The sequence below is a fragment of the Apis laboriosa genome, unplaced genomic scaffold, assembly GCF_014066325.1.
Source record: "Apis laboriosa isolate Shangri-la unplaced genomic scaffold, ASM1406632v1 scaffold93_cov139, whole genome shotgun sequence".
Lineage (NCBI taxonomy): Eukaryota > Metazoa > Arthropoda > Insecta > Hymenoptera > Apidae > Apis > Apis laboriosa.
This window is the reverse complement of record NW_025224820.1, coordinates 396,364-418,086: the sequence shown is the minus strand read 5'-3', so window position 1 is coordinate 418,086 and position 21,723 is coordinate 396,364. Positions and strand designations below refer to the sequence as shown.

Sequence of the window (21,723 nt, the reverse complement as noted above, 5' to 3'; positions counted from 1 at the left end):
TGAATTTTACGAGATATATATATATATAATATTTTTTTTTATAATATATATATATTTATAATATATTTTTTTTTAATATTTATAATATATATATATACTTTATAATTATTTTATTGCATGACTGTCATTTTTAAATAGAGGGCGCTGAAATTAACATCGAATATCGATGGCAGTCAAGTTTGGATAGGAAAGATGATTAAGTCTACTTTTATATTTAGTTTGTGACTATATATAAACAGTATGATTGATATAAATAATTTATATTTTAATATAAAGTCAAAATAAAAAATTTACTTTATAAATTGATTATATAATTTTAAGTGAAAATGCCGAAAGTCGTTTCAAGAAGTATAATATGTTCCGATACAAAAGATCAAGAAGAATATAGTGAAGAAAAACCATTACATATTTATTATTGTTTATGTGGACAGATGACATTGATTTTAGGTTAGAATCATATTATTTATTATATTATTCTTTATTGTCTTAAAATTTATAAGTGAAAATACATAAATATTTTTATTAGATTGTGCTATAGAAAAATTACCTTTAAGAAAAAGAGATGGTGCACGAGTTATTGATGGTAGTAAACATGCTCATAAAATGACTTGTGAGCAAGATGAAGTCGTGTATTTGAAACGTCATGAAGGAATAGAAAAACAATGTCGTCAAAAATGTAAAAAGTATGAGATAATTTATTTTATTTTTAAACATAATTTTCCTGATGTAATTATATCAAAAATTTTAATTTAAAAAATTAGTAATATTTAGTGATTTTATATATTATTTTTACAAGTTACAATATCAATTTCAATGTACACATACATATATATATATATATATATATATATATATATATATATATATATATATATATACATACATATATTTTTACAGATGTGGTCTTTTTCTTTATTATAAACATGATCAAGCAACAAATATTGTATTTATTGTAAAAGGTGCAGTAATTAAAAGTTCTGGTGAAGGTCCAATGACAGATATATACAATCAGGTTGCTATTGAAAAGCCAAAGAAAATAATTGTAACAAAACATACAAAAAATATGGGAAAATTCAGTTCTGTTACTGTATCTACAATTGACGAAGAAGAAGATGAAATCGAAGCAGTAAGTTTTTAATTTCCATATTATATTTTCAATTTTCAAAAATAAATATATTTTTTTTGAAACTAAGATAAAATAGATTCTTACTATATAAGAAGATAAAATATATTCTTACTATTATTTGTAAAAAATTGCAATTAAACCAATTTTTTTTATTAACAAAATAAAAAAAATTAAAAAATAAATAATAATAATAATAAATTAATAAATAAATAATAATAATAATAAATTAATAAATAAATAATAATAATTAAATTAATTAATAAATAATAATAATAAATTAAAAAATAAATAAATTTTTAATTTTAAAATATTAATATGATTATATTAGATTCTAATATTGTATATAATAAAAATATAATATTTAAGTACAAGAAAAAATTATATATGAATTTGTACTCTTTCTTTTTTATAAAAAAATAATTTGTATTTATAATGTATATTTCATATTTGCAGAGAGAAGTTGCTGATTCATATGCTAATAATGCACGAATAATAGAAAAACAATTAGAGAGGAAAGGAATGAATAAACGAAAGGCTATGCCTCCTCCTGAAGCAGATCCAAAAAGAGGAAGACCTCGTGGAACATTATTAGATGTTTAAAATTTAATTAATATTAATATCACATATTTTAAAATATTTATATCGTTTTTGTTACTTTATCAAAATTTAAAAAAAAAATGATGTCTTAAAAAATTAAACCATTCTTTAACATTATATTGAGTTATTTATTAACATTACATAAAAGTAAAATATTTAAAATATATAAATGACTAGATATAAATATTGTATATAAATGTACAATGCAAAAAATAGAGATATAAATTTAATAAATAAATACAAATAACTATTTAATTTATTAATAAGGATCATTTAAGGATAAACGAAATTCTATTTATAATAAGAATTGATTAGTAAAATGGCAACATTAAATGGTAAGAAATAATTACATTACATATATACTACAACTAGTAAATAGTAAAAATATATACTAAAATTAGTAAATAGTTCTAGGAAATAATTTTGGATAATATGGCTTTTTAATGTGAAAGAAAAAAAATCTATCTAAATATATTATATAACTGGCCATGATACATCTATATTCTATGAATATGTAATATTTAATATTATGTGTATTAATGCACACATTAGTTGAAAATTAGGTGGGATAAGCTAGCTGCATTTATGATCGAAAGTGATACTTTTTATCGATATCTTAATTACATAATATTTTAATTAAATTTAAAAAGTATTAAAAGAAATAATTAAAAAAACAATATATAATAATCTTACTTATATATTCCTAGTACCATATTTCATTTTAAAATTATTTTCAATATTATAAGAGAATCATAGCAATTTTCTATATATCTAATAAATGCATTTTAAATTTTTTTTTTTATAATTAATCAACTGCAACTTGATTAGATTAAAATTATATCTATTTTTATATATAGTACGATTTCGCGGTTGGAGTTATCACGTTTGTGGTTAAAGATAATAGTTTTATAGTATAATTGTAAAACTGATGATGCTATGTTTATGGAAAAACTTAGCACTTCATAAATTTAAGTATTAATTTGAGAAGATTTAATATCTGCTTTCTTAAGAATCGTGGGTTCATCTTTCAAAAAAGTTCCTGATCTAGAACCTACTGTTGGTTGTTTTGAAACTTCTCCATTACACTTATTTTTAACTTTCTCATCACAAGAAGTCTTTGCAATAGTTGTCCTTTTATTAGTGACCAAAGATTTATTTATTTTACTAGTGCCAAATGATTTAGGAGAAGATCTTTTGCTAGGACTTTCGGAGCTTTGCTGCATTGGCATTCCTTCTTTTTTTTCTTTCATTATATTAGGATGATTAACTGTCGATTGGGTAAGCGGTCGTATGCTTACTGTTTTACACACTATGTTATTTAATGACTTACTTGGAATATCTGGTGTTTTTGCAGCATCTAGAAGATTTCTTCGTAAATGATAAGCACTAATAGCTGCAGCTCGGCTTCTACTAGCTGCAGTTGAATTTTCTAATGATCTTCGTGGTCTTCTTGTTATTGTAAGTGGACTTTTTTGTTGCATCGGTGGTGAAGTCTTTTTTACTCCTTTATCATGATATTGTGTTTTACTTATCGTTTTTCCTAAAGTAGGTGAAAGCTTGTTTGATGTATTTGACTTGGGCGTTGTTGTTATTTCAGTCATAAGACTATCTGTAGATATTGAAGTATCCATCTTATTTGTTTTTTTCTTAATAGTTGTTGGCTTGTTCTTCGATTCTGCTAAAGAATCTACAGACAAGCCTATCTCTGTATTTTTCTGTTTAAAAGATGGAGATTCTGGACGAGTAATACCGCAACTTTTACTGATCGAATCATTTTTAGTATTAGTTCTAGTGGCATTAGATTCTGTTAAACTATCTGAAGATAATGCCTTTACATCTTTCTTTATAGGTAATTTTATTTTAGTTAATGATTTTTTATCAGTAGCTCGTTTCATTGCCGGACTAGATGTACGAGATGAATCTGAAGATGAAATCATTATTTTTCGTCGTTGTTGTATTATAGTTTTTTCTTGATGTACTGGTTGCGTGCTTTCTTTTGGAACAGATTTATTCCTAGGTTCTAAGTATCTTGATTTTACCTAAAAGTTAATATATTAAATTTTAAAAAATAATTTAAAAGAAATTTTTTGATTTTCTAAATATTATATTATATAATATTTTCATATTATATATCATAGTAATATTGAAAAAGAAAAAAAATTACCTCTAATTTATTAGGCCAAGATTTTGGCCTATTTGTATCTGTAGTGATTTGTTTATCGTTTTGCATTTTACGTTCTAATGGATCACTTTTTGGTTTGTTAAAAACTTTTTTCGGTTGTTGTTGAGTTACTGCTACTTGTTTTAAAGTCTTATGATTATGTTCAGATATAACCATTTTTACACGTTTCAAATCTAAAGTTCTATTTATAGTTGTTGAACGATTTGATACTGGCCTATAAGATTCCTGTAAGAATAAAAAACAAAAAATAATTTTAAAAATAAAAAAATATTTGAAAAATTTTAATTTGTTTATATAAATTATAATAATTTATAATAATATTATAAATTTTTTACTTTTATGAAGTTAGAATGTCTTGATTGACGCTTCGATGTTTCATGAGGTAGAATTACAAGACAAGCTAATTCTTGAATTCTACGCCGAAGTTCCAAATCCATTTTTAACCACGAAGTAGTTCTAGCAGCTCGTGCTGCATCTCGAACTAAACATTTTTCTACTCGACTTTGAATTTTTTTCAAAAAATCAACAAATAACGATCCCCACTTAATCTTTTCTTGAATTTCATCTTGTTGTGCCGAAGTTAACATTTTATGCAATTTTGAATAACTTTTACATGCTTGTTCGGGAGGTAAACGTTCAGCTGCTGCTAAGAAATTATCTTCCAATCGACTGATGTTCCACGTTAATTCTCGTCCAAGGGACTGAAAATTTTCATTTCCTAAGACTCCTGAAAAATTATCTGATAAAAATTTCACAGATGTTTCCAATAAATTTGAAACCATTCTGAATACTGGTTCGGCCCAACGAACATTTGGCAAAGTTGCAAGAAGTTTATCACAATCCATTATAGTTTGAAGCACATTGTCTGTGGACTATTTAAAATAAAAACAAAAAAGATTATCATATATACTTCAGAAAAATTTAATGATATATTAAATGATACATACCATGTGTACAATATGTTGATGATAACATTTTGCCATAAGTTCTTTTGGAAGTGTTGCAAATGCTTTACATGGCCATATTCGCACAAAATGTCTTGTAACCCAACGAAGAGATTTTCGATATACTTCATCTAAACCATAAGCTGCTGCTAAAGGCATACACTCTAATACACCAACGGCACATATTTGACAAGGCTTTAAAGAAAATAATGATAATATTGATTAAGAATTTTATTATAAAAATGTAAAATTTTGTGAAATTTTTTTACCTTGTGAAACAAATGACAATATTTAACTTTAAGTGTATATCCTATAATTTCTTTAAGACCTTCCAAACATAACATATCAGCTAATGTAGCTAATTCAACTATACTTATGGAATCTGGTATATTACTTTCTCCACTATATATGTGGCACAGTGCAAAATGTACTGCATCATAAGAATATCCTTGCAGAGAAATAACATTTCCTACACTTTCAATCCATCCTCCACTAAGGATCGCTGCAAAATATTGACATCGAGAACTCAATATGCATTTGTGAGCTCTTATACGACGTCCAGCTACATCGATTGTAACATCTGGATTAATTTCTTCTAAAAACATTCTTAATAAATCTTCTCCCAATCTATTATATGGTCTACTTCCTGCTAAACTTGATGTTTCAGTTTCCTCTGTACTTCCTTCTAAAAAAAATTAATAATTAATATTTTAATAATTTATAATCATTTTGATTATATTTTCACTCTAAAATAATAAATTACAAACCTGCACCAGAACGACCCATACTACTTTGCATACTACTTAGATCAGATTCTGATATAATTCCTTCTCCATCATATTCTCCTGTTAGATCTTCAAGGGGAGACTTTTGTTTAGATGGAAGAGAAGTGCTCATGATCGAAGTAAATTTTCTAGATGGTCTAACAGATCCATTAGTTCTAGACATTATTAATTTGCTTTCAATCCATGAAATTTCTGGAATACTATTACACATATGATAAGTATTTTCTTCTTCTTTTACAGTTAACATGTCCGCTGAATGAGAAGAAACAGGTGTTTTATCTAAATCAGATAATCGAACAAAATTAGAAGTTGATGTTTTCATATTATGTTCTATAATTTTTTCATGTTTTTTTGATATTATATTATGATTATCATACGTTATTTTTGATTTTACATAATCTGAACTTTTTAATTCGCTTTCAATTTTTTTGATAGTTTCATTTAAAGACTTATGTGTTTCTGATATTTTACTTCCTACTACACTAGGAACTACTTGCGTTCGATTTATACTTGGTACTTCTCCGTTTAATAGTTCCGATAATTCATAATCATGATTATCACTATCAGGAGATGGACCACTGCCGCTACTAATGTCAAATGTTTCACTTTTGCGTGTTTGTCCTTCAGTACTTTCTGTACATGTTTTCTCCCAAACCGAAGTTTCTGAATATTCATCTTCATATGTTTTAACATCGGTAGTATTTAGATTTTCTGTCATTCTTTCAGTTTTCAATTCTGTATATTCATGTTCTTTTATATTAACACGAAGTTCTTCATTGATCACTTCAACATGAGAATTTGGAGGCGTATCTCTTACATCAAACTCGAAAACATCTTCTGAAGATGTATCCATATTGTTTGGACCATTACTTTCTCGAAGAAGTTTAGAATTTCCCTGAGTAATATCTGGTTTTATCATGTCATTTAAAGAATGATTTGAGAAATTAGTTTTTGCTTGTAATTTCTTTAAATCTCCCCGATCTACGGATAGACTATGTGCGCGTTTGTGTTCCTTCCTAAACATTAATTCCTTTGCAACATGTCCATTATTATTAGCGCCTTGTGTTTTATCAACATTCCAAGAATGTCGTTTAAACAGTGGCCGCGATGAAGATAAGGTTCTTCTTCTTACTACTGGAGAATCAGACTCTATGTACATAAAAACACTTGGTTTGGTTTTTTCTTTAATACATCGTTGTTCAATTAATGATCGATCTTCCTTCATTGTAATACTATTCTCGCTAGAATTAATATCATCCATTTTTATTTCTTGTTTGTCGGAAAATGTGGAAAAACTTCTTCTATGTAAAGATTGTATATTTTCTCTGTTTTTCGGTGTATCACTTAAATCAATAAACATAGAAAAAATATTTTTCTTATCACTTTCATTAGATTTTTCAGGTTTGACAATAGCTTCTTCTAATTCTAATTTTGTATTTTTTAATACTTTATTTGTATTAGACATATCGACATAAAATTCACAATAAGATTTATTACATCCATTATGTTCTTTCTTTTCTAATGAATAATTTTGTTGTTGTGAAATAGATTTTGTATCCATATTCTTCAAATTAACGAAAAATCCTAAACTATTATGTTTTTCATGGCTACTTGTTTTTTTTATCGGTTTCTTTATGCATTCTGAATTTGAAAAACTTTGAGACATTCCTGTATGAATATTGTTCAATGGTTTGGATTCATTTTTATTACAATCGCTCATATCAACGATCCATGCAGTCATAGATGAGGACATTTTTGTGGATTTTATTTTTACTACAGGTTCATTCATAATAACAGAACCTCCAGAAACGATTGGTGTAGATTCTGTTTTTCGACGCACAGTAGGACTATCATTAGGTTTAGAATAATCCAAAGTGCTTACGCCGCCGGAAATAATAGGCATAGTTTCATCACATTTAGTTTTTTTTATATTATCGATTTTACTATCTTTTTCTATAATAGAACTTAATGTAACAGGTAAGCTATTACTACATTTGCTTGAATCATTATCCAATTCTGAATGATAATTCGTAACTACTTTATCACTAGCACTTTTAATTACCGGATAATTTATATTGGTTTTATTTTTTAAAGAATTATTATTTTCTAATGATATTTGATTATTTTCATATTCTCCATTATCTAGCGAAAGATATTGCATGGCATGATATTGACTACTAGTTGGAATTTGAACATCAATTGGAAATTTATTTAATACATTGCTTATTGAAATTGAAGATTCATCCGGATTGAAGCATGAATCACCATCTACACGATGTCCTGAATATTGAGGTATAGCATTTTGAAACACGAGATTACCTTGTCGTCGTTCATATTCTTGTCGTAAAACTGAAAGTTTTTCATCATTTGAGTCCAGCTCAAATGTATTTCTTCTAATAAGAGAAGGTTGCATATTATTTGTTAAATTTACATCTTTATCATTTGTTGGTTCCATTATTTCCTTTTTAGTCTCTATAGTCAAATTTGTATCATTATCATTTGTTTGTGATATTACATATCGGTCGTTATTTATGTTTTTATTATTGTCAGGGCAAGGAGAAGGATGCGCACTTTCTCCACTGTCTGCTTCTTTAATTTCTACAACTAAAGATTCTTTATTTATTTCAGTATTTATTTTATCTTTAGATATAGAATTAATTCTTTTTATTTTTTGTGGCTCAAAATATTCAGTAAGTTTCAATTCTTTTTCGAATTCTGCTATTCGTTCGTGTTCAGTTTGCAAATTAGTCGTTTTTAAAGATGTAAATTTATAATATTGCTCTTCAGCGAGATCAGTAGATGTATTTGCAACATACTTAGAAGAATAGGAAATATAAGATTGTAATTTTTCATTATTACATTTATTTTTAACCACATTAGAAGTTGGAATTTCTACTTCATCATTAAGAGTTGATGCATCAATAAAATAGTAATTACTTGTATTACAGGAACTTTTTTGGTTATCATGTGAAATTTCATGATTTATATTTTTTGATCGTACATTTTCATTTTGTGAATGACTGGAATGACACATTTTTTCATCTTGTAACTTTTTTGTGGATTCTTTCTCTGTGCAATTTTTTTTTACATCAATGCTTGTAGAAGACGCATTGCCAAAATTAACAAATTCAAATGATTCATTTTCATTACTTCCACAATCTGATTCATAAAATGGATCACTAAGTACTTGACTTTCATATTGAAAGATTTCATCCGCATTTGATTTTGCTTTTTGAGCATTATCCATAGATGAACTAGAGAAATCTAATTGTGGTTGTTCTGTATCAAAAGAACAACATGTTGCACTGTTATTTGAACCATATTCCATTAATCCTGATTTTACTAAGTTCTTTGAATGACATGTACTATCATAATTATTAGTCAAATTATAATGTTCATTTTTTACGATTACTTTTTCATCCTTATTATGTAAATGTTTAGCGTGTATCTTATCCAATTCATCATTTCCTGAAGTATAATCTGTGACTTGTAATTCCTCAAAATTAGTACTTGAATTCTCAGATATAGTATTTTCATGTGGACTTACAGAACCTGTTTCTAAACCAGAATCAGCCATATCGGATATAGTGGGACTTACATCCACAGTAGTATATTCTCTCACATTTCTTGTAGTTTCAGTACTTTTTAAATAACAATCTGATGAATCCACATATCTTTGACATAAAAACAAATATTTATAAATATACATAAAAAAATGTACTTATAACTATAAATACATATAAATATATTATTTTTATTATTAATAAAATAAAACTATTAAAAATATTAATATATATATTAAAAATATTTATATATATATATTTTATAAAAAATACATTTTAAAATATTGTAGTTATAAATTGTAACCTTTTATTGATGTCTAATACTTTATTATTAGAGGATGCATTCACAAGTTTTGAATAAGTATTCAAAATATATTCTACCAATAACTGTTCTTCTTTTGAAAAATTAGAATTACTATATAAGAGTCTGAAAATTTATAAAACAGAATTAACAATGTATGATAAGAATGGAAATAAAAAAAGATATCTAATACATATTGTTCTAATTATGATATCTAATACATATTGTTCTAAAATGTGTGCATTCTATGACATTTATTTTGAAAATAAAAAATTAATTACAGGCTAATAATAATATCATAATATACTATTGAACATCATAATATACTATTGAATAGAATAATATATTTTTATTGTCAATATATAAGTAATGCTTATAATCATTATATGCATAAAATAAAATATAAAGAAATAAAAAAAATAATTTATTTTACAAATTTGATATTATTGATAATAAAAATTATTTATAATTCAAAATTGAATAAAGGGAATTTTCATATGATTGCAATTTAAAAATTATAAAATTTATAAATTAACTTATAAATAATTAATATAGTTAATAATAATAATATATATATATATATATATATATATTTAATTGTATTATATATTATTTATTTATTTATTTATTTATACACGAAATAAATTTTTTTAATGGAAACAATATATAATACTTTATTAAAAAAATTTTAATACATAATTTATATAAAATGCATGCAAATAATGCATGCATAATTTATAATATTTATATAAAAAAATATATAGAACTTTCAAAATTCTATTAATTCAGAAATATTTATATTATTTTAATATTAAAATTAATTATTGATTAATACATATATTTAAAAATTTTAATGATTAATTTTTACAAATATTTCTAAATTAAACAAGAATCTATATTATAGAGGTAGGTATAGCCTGCAATATGTAAATATAATATAATAAAATAGTAAATATAGTTTTTATTGATACTGCTATATAAATGATTAGGGATGATTAGGGCAGTACCTCACAAAACCTTCTATGTGATGAAAAATTTCCAGTTTATCAATGATGCAATCAATATGATTGTTAATGTATATAAAATAAGGCTTGAGAATTTCATAAAAATGTGGAGCTCTTATTTTAACAATACAATGGTTTGTTCTTATTATATTATGTCCATATACTATGTTAAAATCACAATATAAAGAGTCCGTAAATATGCTACAATAAAACACTCTATTCAGTTTATGTATTTACGAGCTTATATTTAGCACATATAAATTGTTTTATACAAAAATATATCTTCACTGATACATTAATAAATTACAGATAAATTTTATACAGATGCAACAAATATTATATAATAAAATAAGATCTGATATAAGTAATTTTTAAATTATGATTCTATAACTTTGTACAATATATTAGTTATTTCAATATTTTCAATAAATTATATATTAATATTATATATTATTATACGTTAATTATATATTATTATATATTACTCATATAAACTAAAATATAAAATATACAATAATACAAAATAACTCACTAAAACTTTTCAAATATATCATGCAAAGATTTATAAAAATATTTATATTTATAATTTATATTATATTATAATTTTTTTCTTTAATATATTAATAAAAAAATTATTTTTTAAATTATTTCTTCTTTGAATTTGAATTAATAATTTATAATTTAAATGATAATAAATTATTAATTTACCTCAAAATATTATCTTGTAGATCATTAAGACTTTTTGTAACAATTCGATTTTTTTCTATACGTTGATGTTTTTTAAATGTTTCACTAAAAGGAAGTTCAGGCTTGACAGAAGCATAAAGTTGATGGCAATAAAGCCATTGATGTATTTTGTCTAAATTTCCACTTTGCTTGTTGTTGTCCCTGCCTCCAGCCATGAGACATGTCTAATCTTTCATACTTGTTTACCTTTAAATCATTAAATATAAAAAAATTAAAGAAAAAATTTCAGTCAAATAAATATAAACATAAATTAGTTAAAAGAAATATATAATATATAATATATAATATATTACATGTAATAAAAATATTATATTTAATATATTTATTATTTTTATAAATAATAATTTTCATATATAATTTCTATTTATATAAGTTTGATTATAGTAATTTCATCTTTAATTTTTTCAGATTAATAAAATTTTAATTATAAAAAAATCTAAGCAAAAGAACATAATGATTTAAATATTTATATTGTCAACAAAGTACACAACAATTTTAAAGTCAATACAGTATAAAACATATTTCTTGCAACAATTCTTTTATTAATTCTTTTATTCAATATTTAACTTATTCAATATGTACTTTCAACATTGAAAAACTAGTATAAAATATATATAATAAATAGTATAAATATATATAATACTAATATAAAATATATATATTATACGTATAATATATATCTGATTGTAATTTATTATGTAATATTATCTCGAGAATATATTTAAAAATATATATATATATATATATATATATATTTTATTAAATATTATACATATATATATAATATTTAATAAAATGTTATGTGATAATTTATATTCTGTTTAACCTTAAATTTAATATGTATTTAATCACATATGGATTCGTGAATTAAATATTTTATGAAATATTTGAAATATAAATAAATTAAAATTAAAATAAAATTAAGATGCAAAAACTAAAAATAAATATGTAATTATAATACAGTTCAAAAAACTAAATTTTAATCAAAATTATATGATCGAAACATGTTAAATGTTGACTAATTGATTGATTAATAATAATTATTTTTAATTAAGAAAAAATACAATAAAAACGCATAATTAAGAAATTATTTTTTTCATTTTTGAAAAACATTGATCGAACACACCTTGTTGACTGTCATTTAACATATCTTCACATGCATCCTAAGTAACTTACTTTCAAAAATTAAGAATAACATACATAAATTAATGAGGTTGAATATAGAATATTTATTTCAAAAAGTTTCAAATATACAAAAATATTTTTTGTCAAATATTTTCTAAACTTATATTTTTAAATTATATATTTTATATAAAACATTCTCAATAATTTATTGATCGTATTTCATACATATGTACTTACGTACCTCGCATTATTTCGGTTCTGGAATATCAATCAGAATATATCATAATTATACGATATTATGAACTATAATTTTTTCGCGCATTTCGTATCCGTTATAAATTTTAACAGATATTAACAATATGACATTATCAAATATCACTACTCGTTTGTTATTCAAAAGGCATAAATATGTGACGACTGTTCTCAATATAAAAGCATGAAACTGACTAACGCTAGTTCCGCTAGGTGACGTGCGAATCAAAAGAAATTTTTTATTTTGAGGTTAAGTACAAGAATGTTCTGTCAAATTTGTTTATAGATTCTCATGATTTCTTATTTATCATGTTAAGTATTATAATAGTCATGTTTGAAAAATATTCAAGATGAATACGAAGGAAAAGGAAAAATATATTGAAGAATTTGATTTTCCTCATTGTGATGAATCTTCTAAATATGAAAAAGTTGCAAAAATTGGTCAAGGTACTTTCGGGTAAGTTTAGTTATATTCTATTTTAGGTTATAATTATATACAAATGAAAAATTTTTATTATTTTCTTTAATTTTAATAATATATATTTTTTCATAGAGAAGTGTTTAAAGCGAGAGATAAGAATTGTACTAAAAAATTCGTAGCTATGAAAAAAGTATTAATGGATAATGAAAAGGAAGGGGTATGTATATGTTGAATATTTGATTAATTTGATTAATATATTTTTTTCGTTTTTTATTCATTTCATATGTATATAAATATACAAACACAATAGCTTACTATATTTTTATTTAGAAATACTAAAAATTATTAATTCTTCTAATAATTATTCTTTTTTATGTCTAAGATAAATAAATAAATTTTTTTAAATCTTATTAGAATTTTAGAAATTTTAAAAATAATAGTATATAAATAATGTAGAAAAATTATATAAGTTTTATTAAAAAATCATTTATACTCAATAATTTGCATAATGTTTTGCATTCTAAAGATAAAATTAATTAAACTAAAATAATTTTCAGATATTATAATTATAAATTGAATATAAATTTGATTTAACAATTAAAAATTAAAAATATAATTAATTAAAAATTAAAAATATAATTGAATAAGATTTTATTATTTATTATCTTTATTATCTCATTTGTATAATATCAATTTTTCTCATTAGATATATATCAATAATATGTATTTTTAAGAATATAACTTTTGATGAATTTTTTAAAAATTAAAATTTTTTAAATTTTTTAACTATTTTTAAATTGTATTCATTAAATATTGTTAAAAAATATAAAAAAAATAATATAATTTTTATAAAGCAAAATGAAGAAAAGTTTTATTTCATTTTTTAAAGAAAATTATATATTATATTGAAATATATTTTACACTTATATATCATATGAATGTACTATAACATTATATTTTTTATTTATAGTTTCCTATAACTGCTTTAAGAGAAATAAGAATATTGCAATTATTAAAACATGACAATGTAGTAAATTTAATAGAAATATGTAGAACAAAAGGTAAATATTTGATATTGTAAATAAATATTTTCTGATAACAATTATGAAGTAAATAATTTTGAAAATTTTTTTTTAGCAACTCAATATAATCGTTATCGTTCTACATTCTATCTTGTATTTGATTTTTGTGAACATGACTTAGCAGGTTTATTGTCCAATGTAAATGTCAAATTTAATTTAGGAGAAATTAAAAAAGTTATGCAACAATTATTAAATGGTCTTTATTATATACATAGTAACAAGGTAAGAGCACAATAAATGTATAATTAGAAAAAAAATAATTGAAAAAAATTTGTTTAATATAAATAATATAAATTACATATTAATTTTTTGCATAGATTTTGCATAGAGATATGAAGGCTGCAAATGTTTTAATAACAAAAAATGGTATATTAAAATTAGCTGATTTTGGATTAGCCCGTGCATTTAGTGTAAATAAAAATGGTCAACCAAATCGTTATACAAATAGAGTTGTTACTCTTTGGTATAGACCACCTGAACTTTTGCTTGGTGATAGAAATTATGGCCCTCCTGTAGATTTATGGGGTGCAGGATGCATAATGGCTGAAATGTGGACCAGGTATTTATATTTTTAAGTAATAATATTGGTATTTATTATTGTAAATTTATTTTTAATATTTATTTAATATAATTGTTTATAGATCACCTATAATGCAAGGGAATACAGAGCAACAACAGCTCATATTAATTTCTCAATTATGTGGTTCGATTACAACAGAAGTATGGCCAGGAGTAGAAAATTTAGAATTATTTAATAAAATGGATTTACCTAAAGGTCAAAAACGAAAAGTAATTATCTCTATTATCTTAAATAAAATATTTTCATTAAGAATGTAATTCATTGAAAATATACATTTTTTTTAGGTTAAAGATAGATTAAAACCATATTTAAAGGATCCTTATGCGTGTGACTTATTAGATAAACTTTTAATTCTTGATCCATCTAAAAGATTTGATGCAGATTCCGCATTAAATCACGATTTTTTTTGGACGGATCCTATGCCTTGTGATCTTAGTAAAATGTTGGCTCAGCATACTCAGAGTATGTTCGAATACTTAGCTCCACCAAGACGTCCTGGTCACATACGCCATCCTCATCATCAAGTACCTGGGGGACCAGCCAAACCTAGTTCTAGTATGGCCGACAGTGGTTACCAAGATCGTGTATTTTAGAATAGTTATATTTTTTTTTTTATAACTATAGACTGCCATTTATTATTCATATTTTTTTCAACTCGTAGCATTTTGATATAAGATTTGACTTTAATTTTATTTTAGTAATAATAGAGTATTAGTTAAAATTAAAATTTTAATTTATATAAAATTTTTAAATGTAAAATTTTCTTATGTATATATATATATACATAAACAGGATAATTCTCTCAATGAATTCAAAAGCAATATTATCATCTAAATATTGTGATATTTATGCATATATGATTTATAATATTTGTGAACAAATTAAGTTTTTTTATTTTGTAAGTCGTTTCGTAAAAATTTGATAGCTAACTAATAATAGAATAGCCATATTGACAAATTATTATATATAAAATGAAATTATTAATACAGTTTTTAATTGCTTTTGAATTCATTTTGAAGAAAAATCATCATATATATATAAGTTATAAAAAATTTATGGAAATTTATATATATATATAAATTTTGTACAAGTAGAAACAGTCTTCTATTTTAAACCTTATTTCTATAAATATTCAAACTTATAATTTATAATTTTTGTTCAATTATTTATGTATTATATTTTACAAAATAATCTAATATTTCTCAATATTTATAACAAGAAAAAGAAATTTTATATACATTCTTAATTCAACTTTAGTTGTGTTATATATTAGAATATATAAAACATCTTAAAATATACTCATTTAAAATTTTACATAGATATAACATTGTGATACAATTATGAAATAATATAAGATTATAACTGTAAATTGCCGATAAATTAAATAATTAAAAATTATATTTAAGATGAAAATATTGAAATTAATTGTTATTCCAAAAATTAGTTCATCAAGTATTTGTTATCAACAAAAAATTTTATTTTAATAAACAAATTTTAACTTTATCACAATCTTTGAGTATGTTGTTATATAGTTTATTATATAATAATATAGTTAATTATATAATAAAAGATTAAATAATAGAAGTATTAAAACATATACAAATCTCAAATTAATTAAATTTAAATTAAAAAATTTAAAAAATTGCTATACTATTCATATAATAAAGAGCGTGATTAATGCAATCAGCAATTTTACATTCAATTTTATCAATCAATATCTATACATCAATATCTATCTATCTTTGTCATGAAAAAGCAATGCATAGCATCTAAATAAAAAAAAATTTGTACATAATTATATGTCCATAATACTTTGTTGTTTTTATTCTATATATTATATATATATATATATAATTGTAATATATATATAATATATAATACAATATAGAATATATGTACTTTTTATATATTATATATATAAAATTGTAATATATATATATATGTAAAAAAATGAATATCGATTAGAATTTATTTTTCAAATTTAAATAATTTAATTTTATCATATCAATATATAATAATAACGCTTGCCTAAATGATTTCTTAACAAGTTTAAAAAAAATATATTCATATCATTTTAGATACATAAAATAAAAAGTATTGAAACAAATTTTTTTCATAACAATTTTTTTAACATGTAACGTATTTAATTATATTGTATTAAAATTTCAATCATATATCTAAAAATAAATATAAATACATTTTTAGCTAAGAAAATTAGCTAGACAAGCAATAATGCATTACAATATTGATTAAATGATCATCCTCTCTCATTTTATCTAATGCAAAATTAAATTATTTATTTATTTATTTGAAAAATAAGTCTCATTCGACATTTTTTCACATGAACTTTTGTGATATTGATGGTATTATACATATTGGTATCTAAAATCTGATTTTTTAAAAAACATTCCATTTTTTAGCTTTTTTTTGTATAAACATTATACAGATATATTATAAATATAAGATAAACATATAAATATATATATATTTATATAATATAGATATGGAGTATTATCGAAGTAAATATAATATAACATATATATAAATCAAAACAAGATGAATCTATATGAAAAAATAAATCGAAAATAAGAAATTGTTTTATACGGAACTTCACTTTCGAATAAATCAATATTGAAGAATCCATGATATTGATAAAATTCATGTATACAAAACTAATTGTAAGTTAATCTTAAATATATATGTATTTAACAAATTTTCAACATTGATTTATTTAAAAATAAATTATTTTTTATATAAATATTTGTATAAAAAAATATCATTATATATTTTCGATTTATTTTTTTGTATAGATTTATTTTTTTTTTAACTTACATTTCAGTAATATCTTGTATATATCTATATACATATACATATAATATCATTATTATATTCAAATTACTAATTATTAATATCTTTCTAAAAAGTACAGAAATATAATCTATATTAAAAATAAAATAATGTGATATTTATCATTAAATATAAAAATACAAATAAATTTCTTTTAACATGGCAATTAGCTTTTTTTGAAAGTTTCATCGTTACACTATGAAATATTCATTCATATGTAATGAACGATTACTATACATATCAATAAAATACCAAACATATATTTTTATCACATATACTTTTAATCATCATCGTTTTTAAGAAACTGATCCAAAGGATTCGGGCCCATTCTCTTCGGTTTATTCGTTGATACTTTTTCTGTACTTTCAGCTATAATATTTTAATATATTTAATATGTATAATAATAGATTTGAATACAATATTTATAATTGATGAAAAAAAATATTATACAAAATTTTAAAAATTTGCATATTTATATTAAAAATATAATATATTAAAAATAATTACATGTTGTAGTACGTTGAGCATTTAGACAACTGAACCATTCCGTCATGCTAATTTTTCTATCATTATTAATATCACAATATCTTGGAAGTCTTTTACCACATCTTTGAAGTTGTCTATTATTCGCTACCATTGTGCGAAAACTTTTCCATTCTTTTCTTTCTAAAACCTGAAAGAAAAGTATAAATACATATCAATATTAACATTTTATTTAAATATCTTTTTTGTCAAATTGATTTTTATGATTTTTATATAATATATTTATTTATATAATATATAAATTTATTAGAAAATATTTATTATTCTTACTTTATTTTTATTTTTATCAAGCATGACGAAATGCCAAGTTGCTATTTGTTCCTCTTTAGAAGCTTGCCATTTAGCTGTTGTTTCATCTGAATCAGTGCCAGAAGCTTTCATCTTTTTATGCATCAAGTCCATTAAATCACGTAAAAACAATTGTTTTTTTTGTTCAGGACAACCTATATTTATAAATTACAATATTTATAAATTAATAAATTTTTGTTGAAATAAATATATAATAAGACAAAATATATATTATACACACTATATATAACTATATATAACTAAATATACACTATATACATTAAAATATGATTAATTACCTTTCATAGGCCTACTAGGAGTAGGTACTGGATTACAATTTGGAGTATGGTTTTTGGAAGATGTTCCAGGTATTGGTTTGCCAGTATCTTGATATACACACCAACAATAACCTGAATAACATTGCACTCTGTGGTACCTTCCATCAGGTGTACATGCAGGTATATAAAATTTCTCCTGAGAATGTTGCCTCTCATCTTCTAATACAGATCGTCTATCCGTTAAACAGTCATTTGCTGTAAATTTCATTTTTATATTTTACATATCTTTTATATTATATTTTTTTATTTCTTTCATATTGGCATTTTATTTATTTCTTAATATATAGAAATTTTACAATAATTAAAAAGAATAAAAAATAATAAAAATGATTAACAAATTATTTAATTTTTTTTATTATATATTTTTTGTATTGGAATTGTTATGAAATTTAATGAATTATGTAATTTTATTTTTTAATTATGATTTTCTAAATTTTGAAAAACTATATCAAAATATATATTAATTTAAAAATTTAAAAGAAATTGTATTTTTGATTTTAAATTTTAAAAAGATATTAACAATTGCTTTTATGAAGAAAAAATATATAAAAGTTTATTTACCATCATTATCTTCTTTCGTATCGATTGGATCATCATTAAATGCTGGTCGAGAATGCATTGGAGGAGGATTACCATTCAACACTGTGAAAAACAAAAAAAAATAGCATTATCATCGTATTTTCATTTTCATTTATAATTTTCACTTATAATATACTAATATAATACATAATATACTTATAATGTATGATTATAATCGGCCCATTCACGAAAATTTAAGATTAATGTTAATCATTATGTACAAAAACAAAGATTTTTTTCTTGTTTTTAGAAACTATTACGTTTTTAAAAATTATGAAATGTTTTATTTTTTTATGAAAAAATCTTTTTTGTACAATCCATGAATGTTTTGTAATATGATCTGTTAATACAGCGGTTAATTTAAAATTTATATTTACACTAGAATAATTATAATATTGCACACTTATTTTTACAATAATTTTGAGAAAGATTACTATCCGTAATAAAATTTATGCACAAATGCATACATTTTTTTCATATATTTTTTATCTTTTTTCTTTTTATTTAGAAATATATCATATATCATATATCATATTAAAATAAATATATTTTATAAATATCAAGATATAATTTAATATATTTTGTTATTTTCAAAAAAATTTTTTACAAAATTATGCAAATTAATATAATAGTAAAATATAAAATATAAAAATATATTTATATAAATATAAATAAAATAATGATATATTTAAAATATAAATAATATACTATTTATATAAGAAAAATGATTATAGAAAATTTTCATCAAAAATCAATAAATAAAAATTTATGTTTATAAAAAAAAAGCTTTGGCACGATTTTAAGTAAATTTATTATTTTTTTAAAATGATACGAATAAACTTAAATAATTAAATAGTAAATAATTCAGTAGTTCATCATGATAGAAATTAACTTTTTTTTTTTAAATAAATAGATATAATTTTTAATTATATCATAAATATAAGAAATATAAAAAAAAATAATTTGTTAAAATAAATTTGTTATAGGGATATGTGCCGATTTTTTCAAATAATATTTTATTAAGATAAAATATTAGATATCTTTTAATTTAAATTCAAACATTGAAAATAAAATATTATCTTTTTAAAATTGATCAATCTATATAATAGAATCCTGTTATTATTATTATCTATTATTTAGTATCAATCTTTTCTTAATTAAAATTTCTTAAGAATTAAATGTGGCAACAAAATTTTATGATTCAATTTTATATTGTTATAATATATGATTCATTTTATATTATTATTAAATATAATAAGTAAAATAATTTTTTAAAAACTTAACAATATTTATGAATTTTTTTCGTAAATTTCTTTTATTCCATACATATCAGGCAACTTTTTCAGTTTTCTACTAAGTTATTTCAAAAAGTATACTGTATATTCAAATGTCTTATTACATTTAATAATAAATAAAAATAAATAATAAAAAAAAAATTAAAAAAAAATATTAATTATATTAAATAATATAAATATATGTATATTTACATGATAAAAAATTTATAAGGATCCCCATAACAGGTGAATAAATAACACTGTTAAAAAAATATTTAAGAAAAAAACTAACGCAAAAAATGATGTGCTGACTGTTTTGATGTGCAGAACTAGGACTCACCTTGGTCCATGACCCGGGTCCTCTGCGCCTCAGGGACCTCGGGACGCTCGTCTGCGGGGTTCAGCGACAAGAACAAACGTACTAAATGATAACAATGATGTCACTCAGCCGACCGGCCTTACCTATATGTACAATGTTTTTTGTCATTCGCGCATCGCAGGTTTTACTAGCAGAGCAGCGAGCAGTGGCGAACATCGAATAGTAGGATGATCACTAATTATAACAACTCAGGCAGCATTTTTTCTTTCGCTTTTTCTTTCTTTCACCCTCTCTAGTGTGTATCCCAAACACATTCCAGAATTCTTGCATATAAATAAATCTATATTTATAGATGCAATTTTTTTTTCTAATGAAAATATTTTTTTGTTTGCCTGTAGCAGTTTGTGATTTCTGCAGATCATGCATTGGTATGTCATTAATAAAAACTATGTACACATTATACATGTTATACAGAATATATATCTTAAAAGACATGCATTTGGAGAAAATGTTTGAAAATAATTATTAATGACAATTTATAAATATTTTTAAATAGAGGAAATAATATAAATATATAATTAAATTCTAAAAGTTTAAACTTCTAAAATTGGAGAAATCAAGAAGTCTAAAAATTTAAAACTAGAAAAAATAACATTATATATAAAAAATTTTAAAATTCTTCAAGAATATTCAAGAGTTTCAAAAACTATAAAATCGAAGAATACATTATTTAATTTTTTTTATCTTTATCCTAATATGATAGTTTATAATTACGATATACAGTTTATAACTGTAGGATTATAAATTCTAGAGTTCTAAGATTTTG

The 21,723-nt window shown here is 22.1% G+C and overlaps 4 protein-coding genes across 11 annotated transcripts in view; 2 read left to right on the top strand and 2 right to left on the bottom strand.

Moving 5' to 3' along the window:
• Positions 1-12,781, bottom strand: part of LOC122719685 — a 107,610-nt gene extending 94,829 nt beyond the window's left edge. The window contains exons 1-10 of one of the 5 annotated variants that reach the window (XM_043945716.1): positions 12,616-12,781; positions 11,211-11,435; positions 10,506-10,703; positions 9,502-9,624; positions 5,617-9,308; positions 5,119-5,534; positions 4,853-5,044; positions 4,241-4,777; positions 3,888-4,130; positions 3,054-3,762 (exon numbers count right to left, since the gene is read on the bottom strand). In XM_043945716.1, the coding sequence (XP_043801651.1) occupies positions 3,054-3,762; positions 3,888-4,130; positions 4,241-4,777; positions 4,853-5,044; positions 5,119-5,534; positions 5,617-9,308; positions 9,502-9,624; positions 10,506-10,703; positions 11,211-11,404 (6,304 nt within the window). In that variant the 5' untranslated portion in view covers positions 11,405-11,435; positions 12,616-12,781. Of the gene's footprint in view, positions 1-2,469; positions 3,763-3,887; positions 4,131-4,240; positions 4,778-4,852; positions 5,045-5,118; positions 5,535-5,616; positions 9,372-9,501; positions 9,625-10,505; positions 10,704-11,210; positions 11,436-12,615 lie in introns of those variants that run through there. The other 4 variants (XM_043945712.1, XM_043945714.1, XM_043945715.1 and 1 more) reach the window with 4 other exon arrangements.
• Positions 162-1,834, top strand: LOC122719686 (STING ER exit protein). The gene is made up of 4 exons (XM_043945718.1): positions 162-447; positions 527-683; positions 898-1,126; positions 1,580-1,834. Exons 1-4 carry the CDS (start codon positions 327-329, stop codon positions 1,724-1,726), a joined length of 654 nt encoding a protein of 217 aa, XP_043801653.1. The 5' UTR covers positions 162-326; the 3' UTR covers positions 1,727-1,834.
• Positions 12,782-12,901: 120 nt separating the features above from the next.
• On the top strand, positions 12,902-15,371 carry LOC122719674 (cyclin-dependent kinase 9). Its single transcript, XM_043945688.1, has 7 exons — positions 12,902-13,083; positions 13,180-13,264; positions 14,018-14,108; positions 14,185-14,351; positions 14,447-14,688; positions 14,771-14,918; positions 14,994-15,371. The coding sequence occupies exons 1-7, from the start codon at positions 12,977-12,979 to the stop codon at positions 15,300-15,302; spliced, it is 1,149 nt and encodes a 382-aa protein (XP_043801623.1). The 5' UTR covers positions 12,902-12,976; the 3' UTR covers positions 15,303-15,371.
• Positions 15,372-17,722: 2,351 nt separating this feature from the next.
• LOC122719670 (SPARC-related modular calcium-binding protein 1) overlaps positions 17,723-21,723 on the bottom strand; it is a 35,997-nt gene continuing 31,996 nt past the window's right edge. For 2 of the 4 annotated variants that reach the window (XM_043945676.1, XM_043945679.1), the window contains exons 5-10: positions 20,919-20,999; positions 19,287-19,367; positions 18,687-18,920; positions 18,370-18,542; positions 18,064-18,229; positions 17,723-17,925 (exon numbers count right to left, since the gene is read on the bottom strand). In XM_043945676.1, the coding sequence (XP_043801611.1) occupies positions 17,837-17,925; positions 18,064-18,229; positions 18,370-18,542; positions 18,687-18,920; positions 19,287-19,367; positions 20,919-20,999 (824 nt within the window). In that variant the 3' untranslated portion in view covers positions 17,723-17,836. The remainder of the gene's footprint in view (positions 17,926-18,063; positions 18,230-18,369; positions 18,543-18,686; positions 18,921-19,286; positions 19,368-20,918; positions 21,000-21,723) is intronic. The other 2 variants (XM_043945677.1, XM_043945678.1) reach the window with 2 other exon arrangements.

Coding starts and splice junctions, on each gene's coding strand:
- LOC122719686 (XM_043945718.1), top strand. CDS start 327: ATGCCGAAAGTCGTTTCAAGAAGTATAATATGTTCCGATACAAAAGAT. Junction 684..897: donor TGTCGTCAAAAATGTAAAAA/GTATGAGATAAT, acceptor ATATTTTTACAG/ATGTGGTCTTTTTCTTTATT. Junction 1,127..1,579: donor AAGAAGATGAAATCGAAGCA/GTAAGTTTTTAA, acceptor TCATATTTGCAG/AGAGAAGTTGCTGATTCATA.
- LOC122719674 (XM_043945688.1), top strand. CDS start 12,977: ATGAATACGAAGGAAAAGGAAAAATATATTGAAGAATTTGATTTTCCT. Junction 14,352..14,446: donor ATTATATACATAGTAACAAG/GTAAGAGCACAA, acceptor TTTTTTGCATAG/ATTTTGCATAGAGATATGAA. Junction 14,689..14,770: donor ATGGCTGAAATGTGGACCAG/GTATTTATATTT, acceptor AATTGTTTATAG/ATCACCTATAATGCAAGGGA.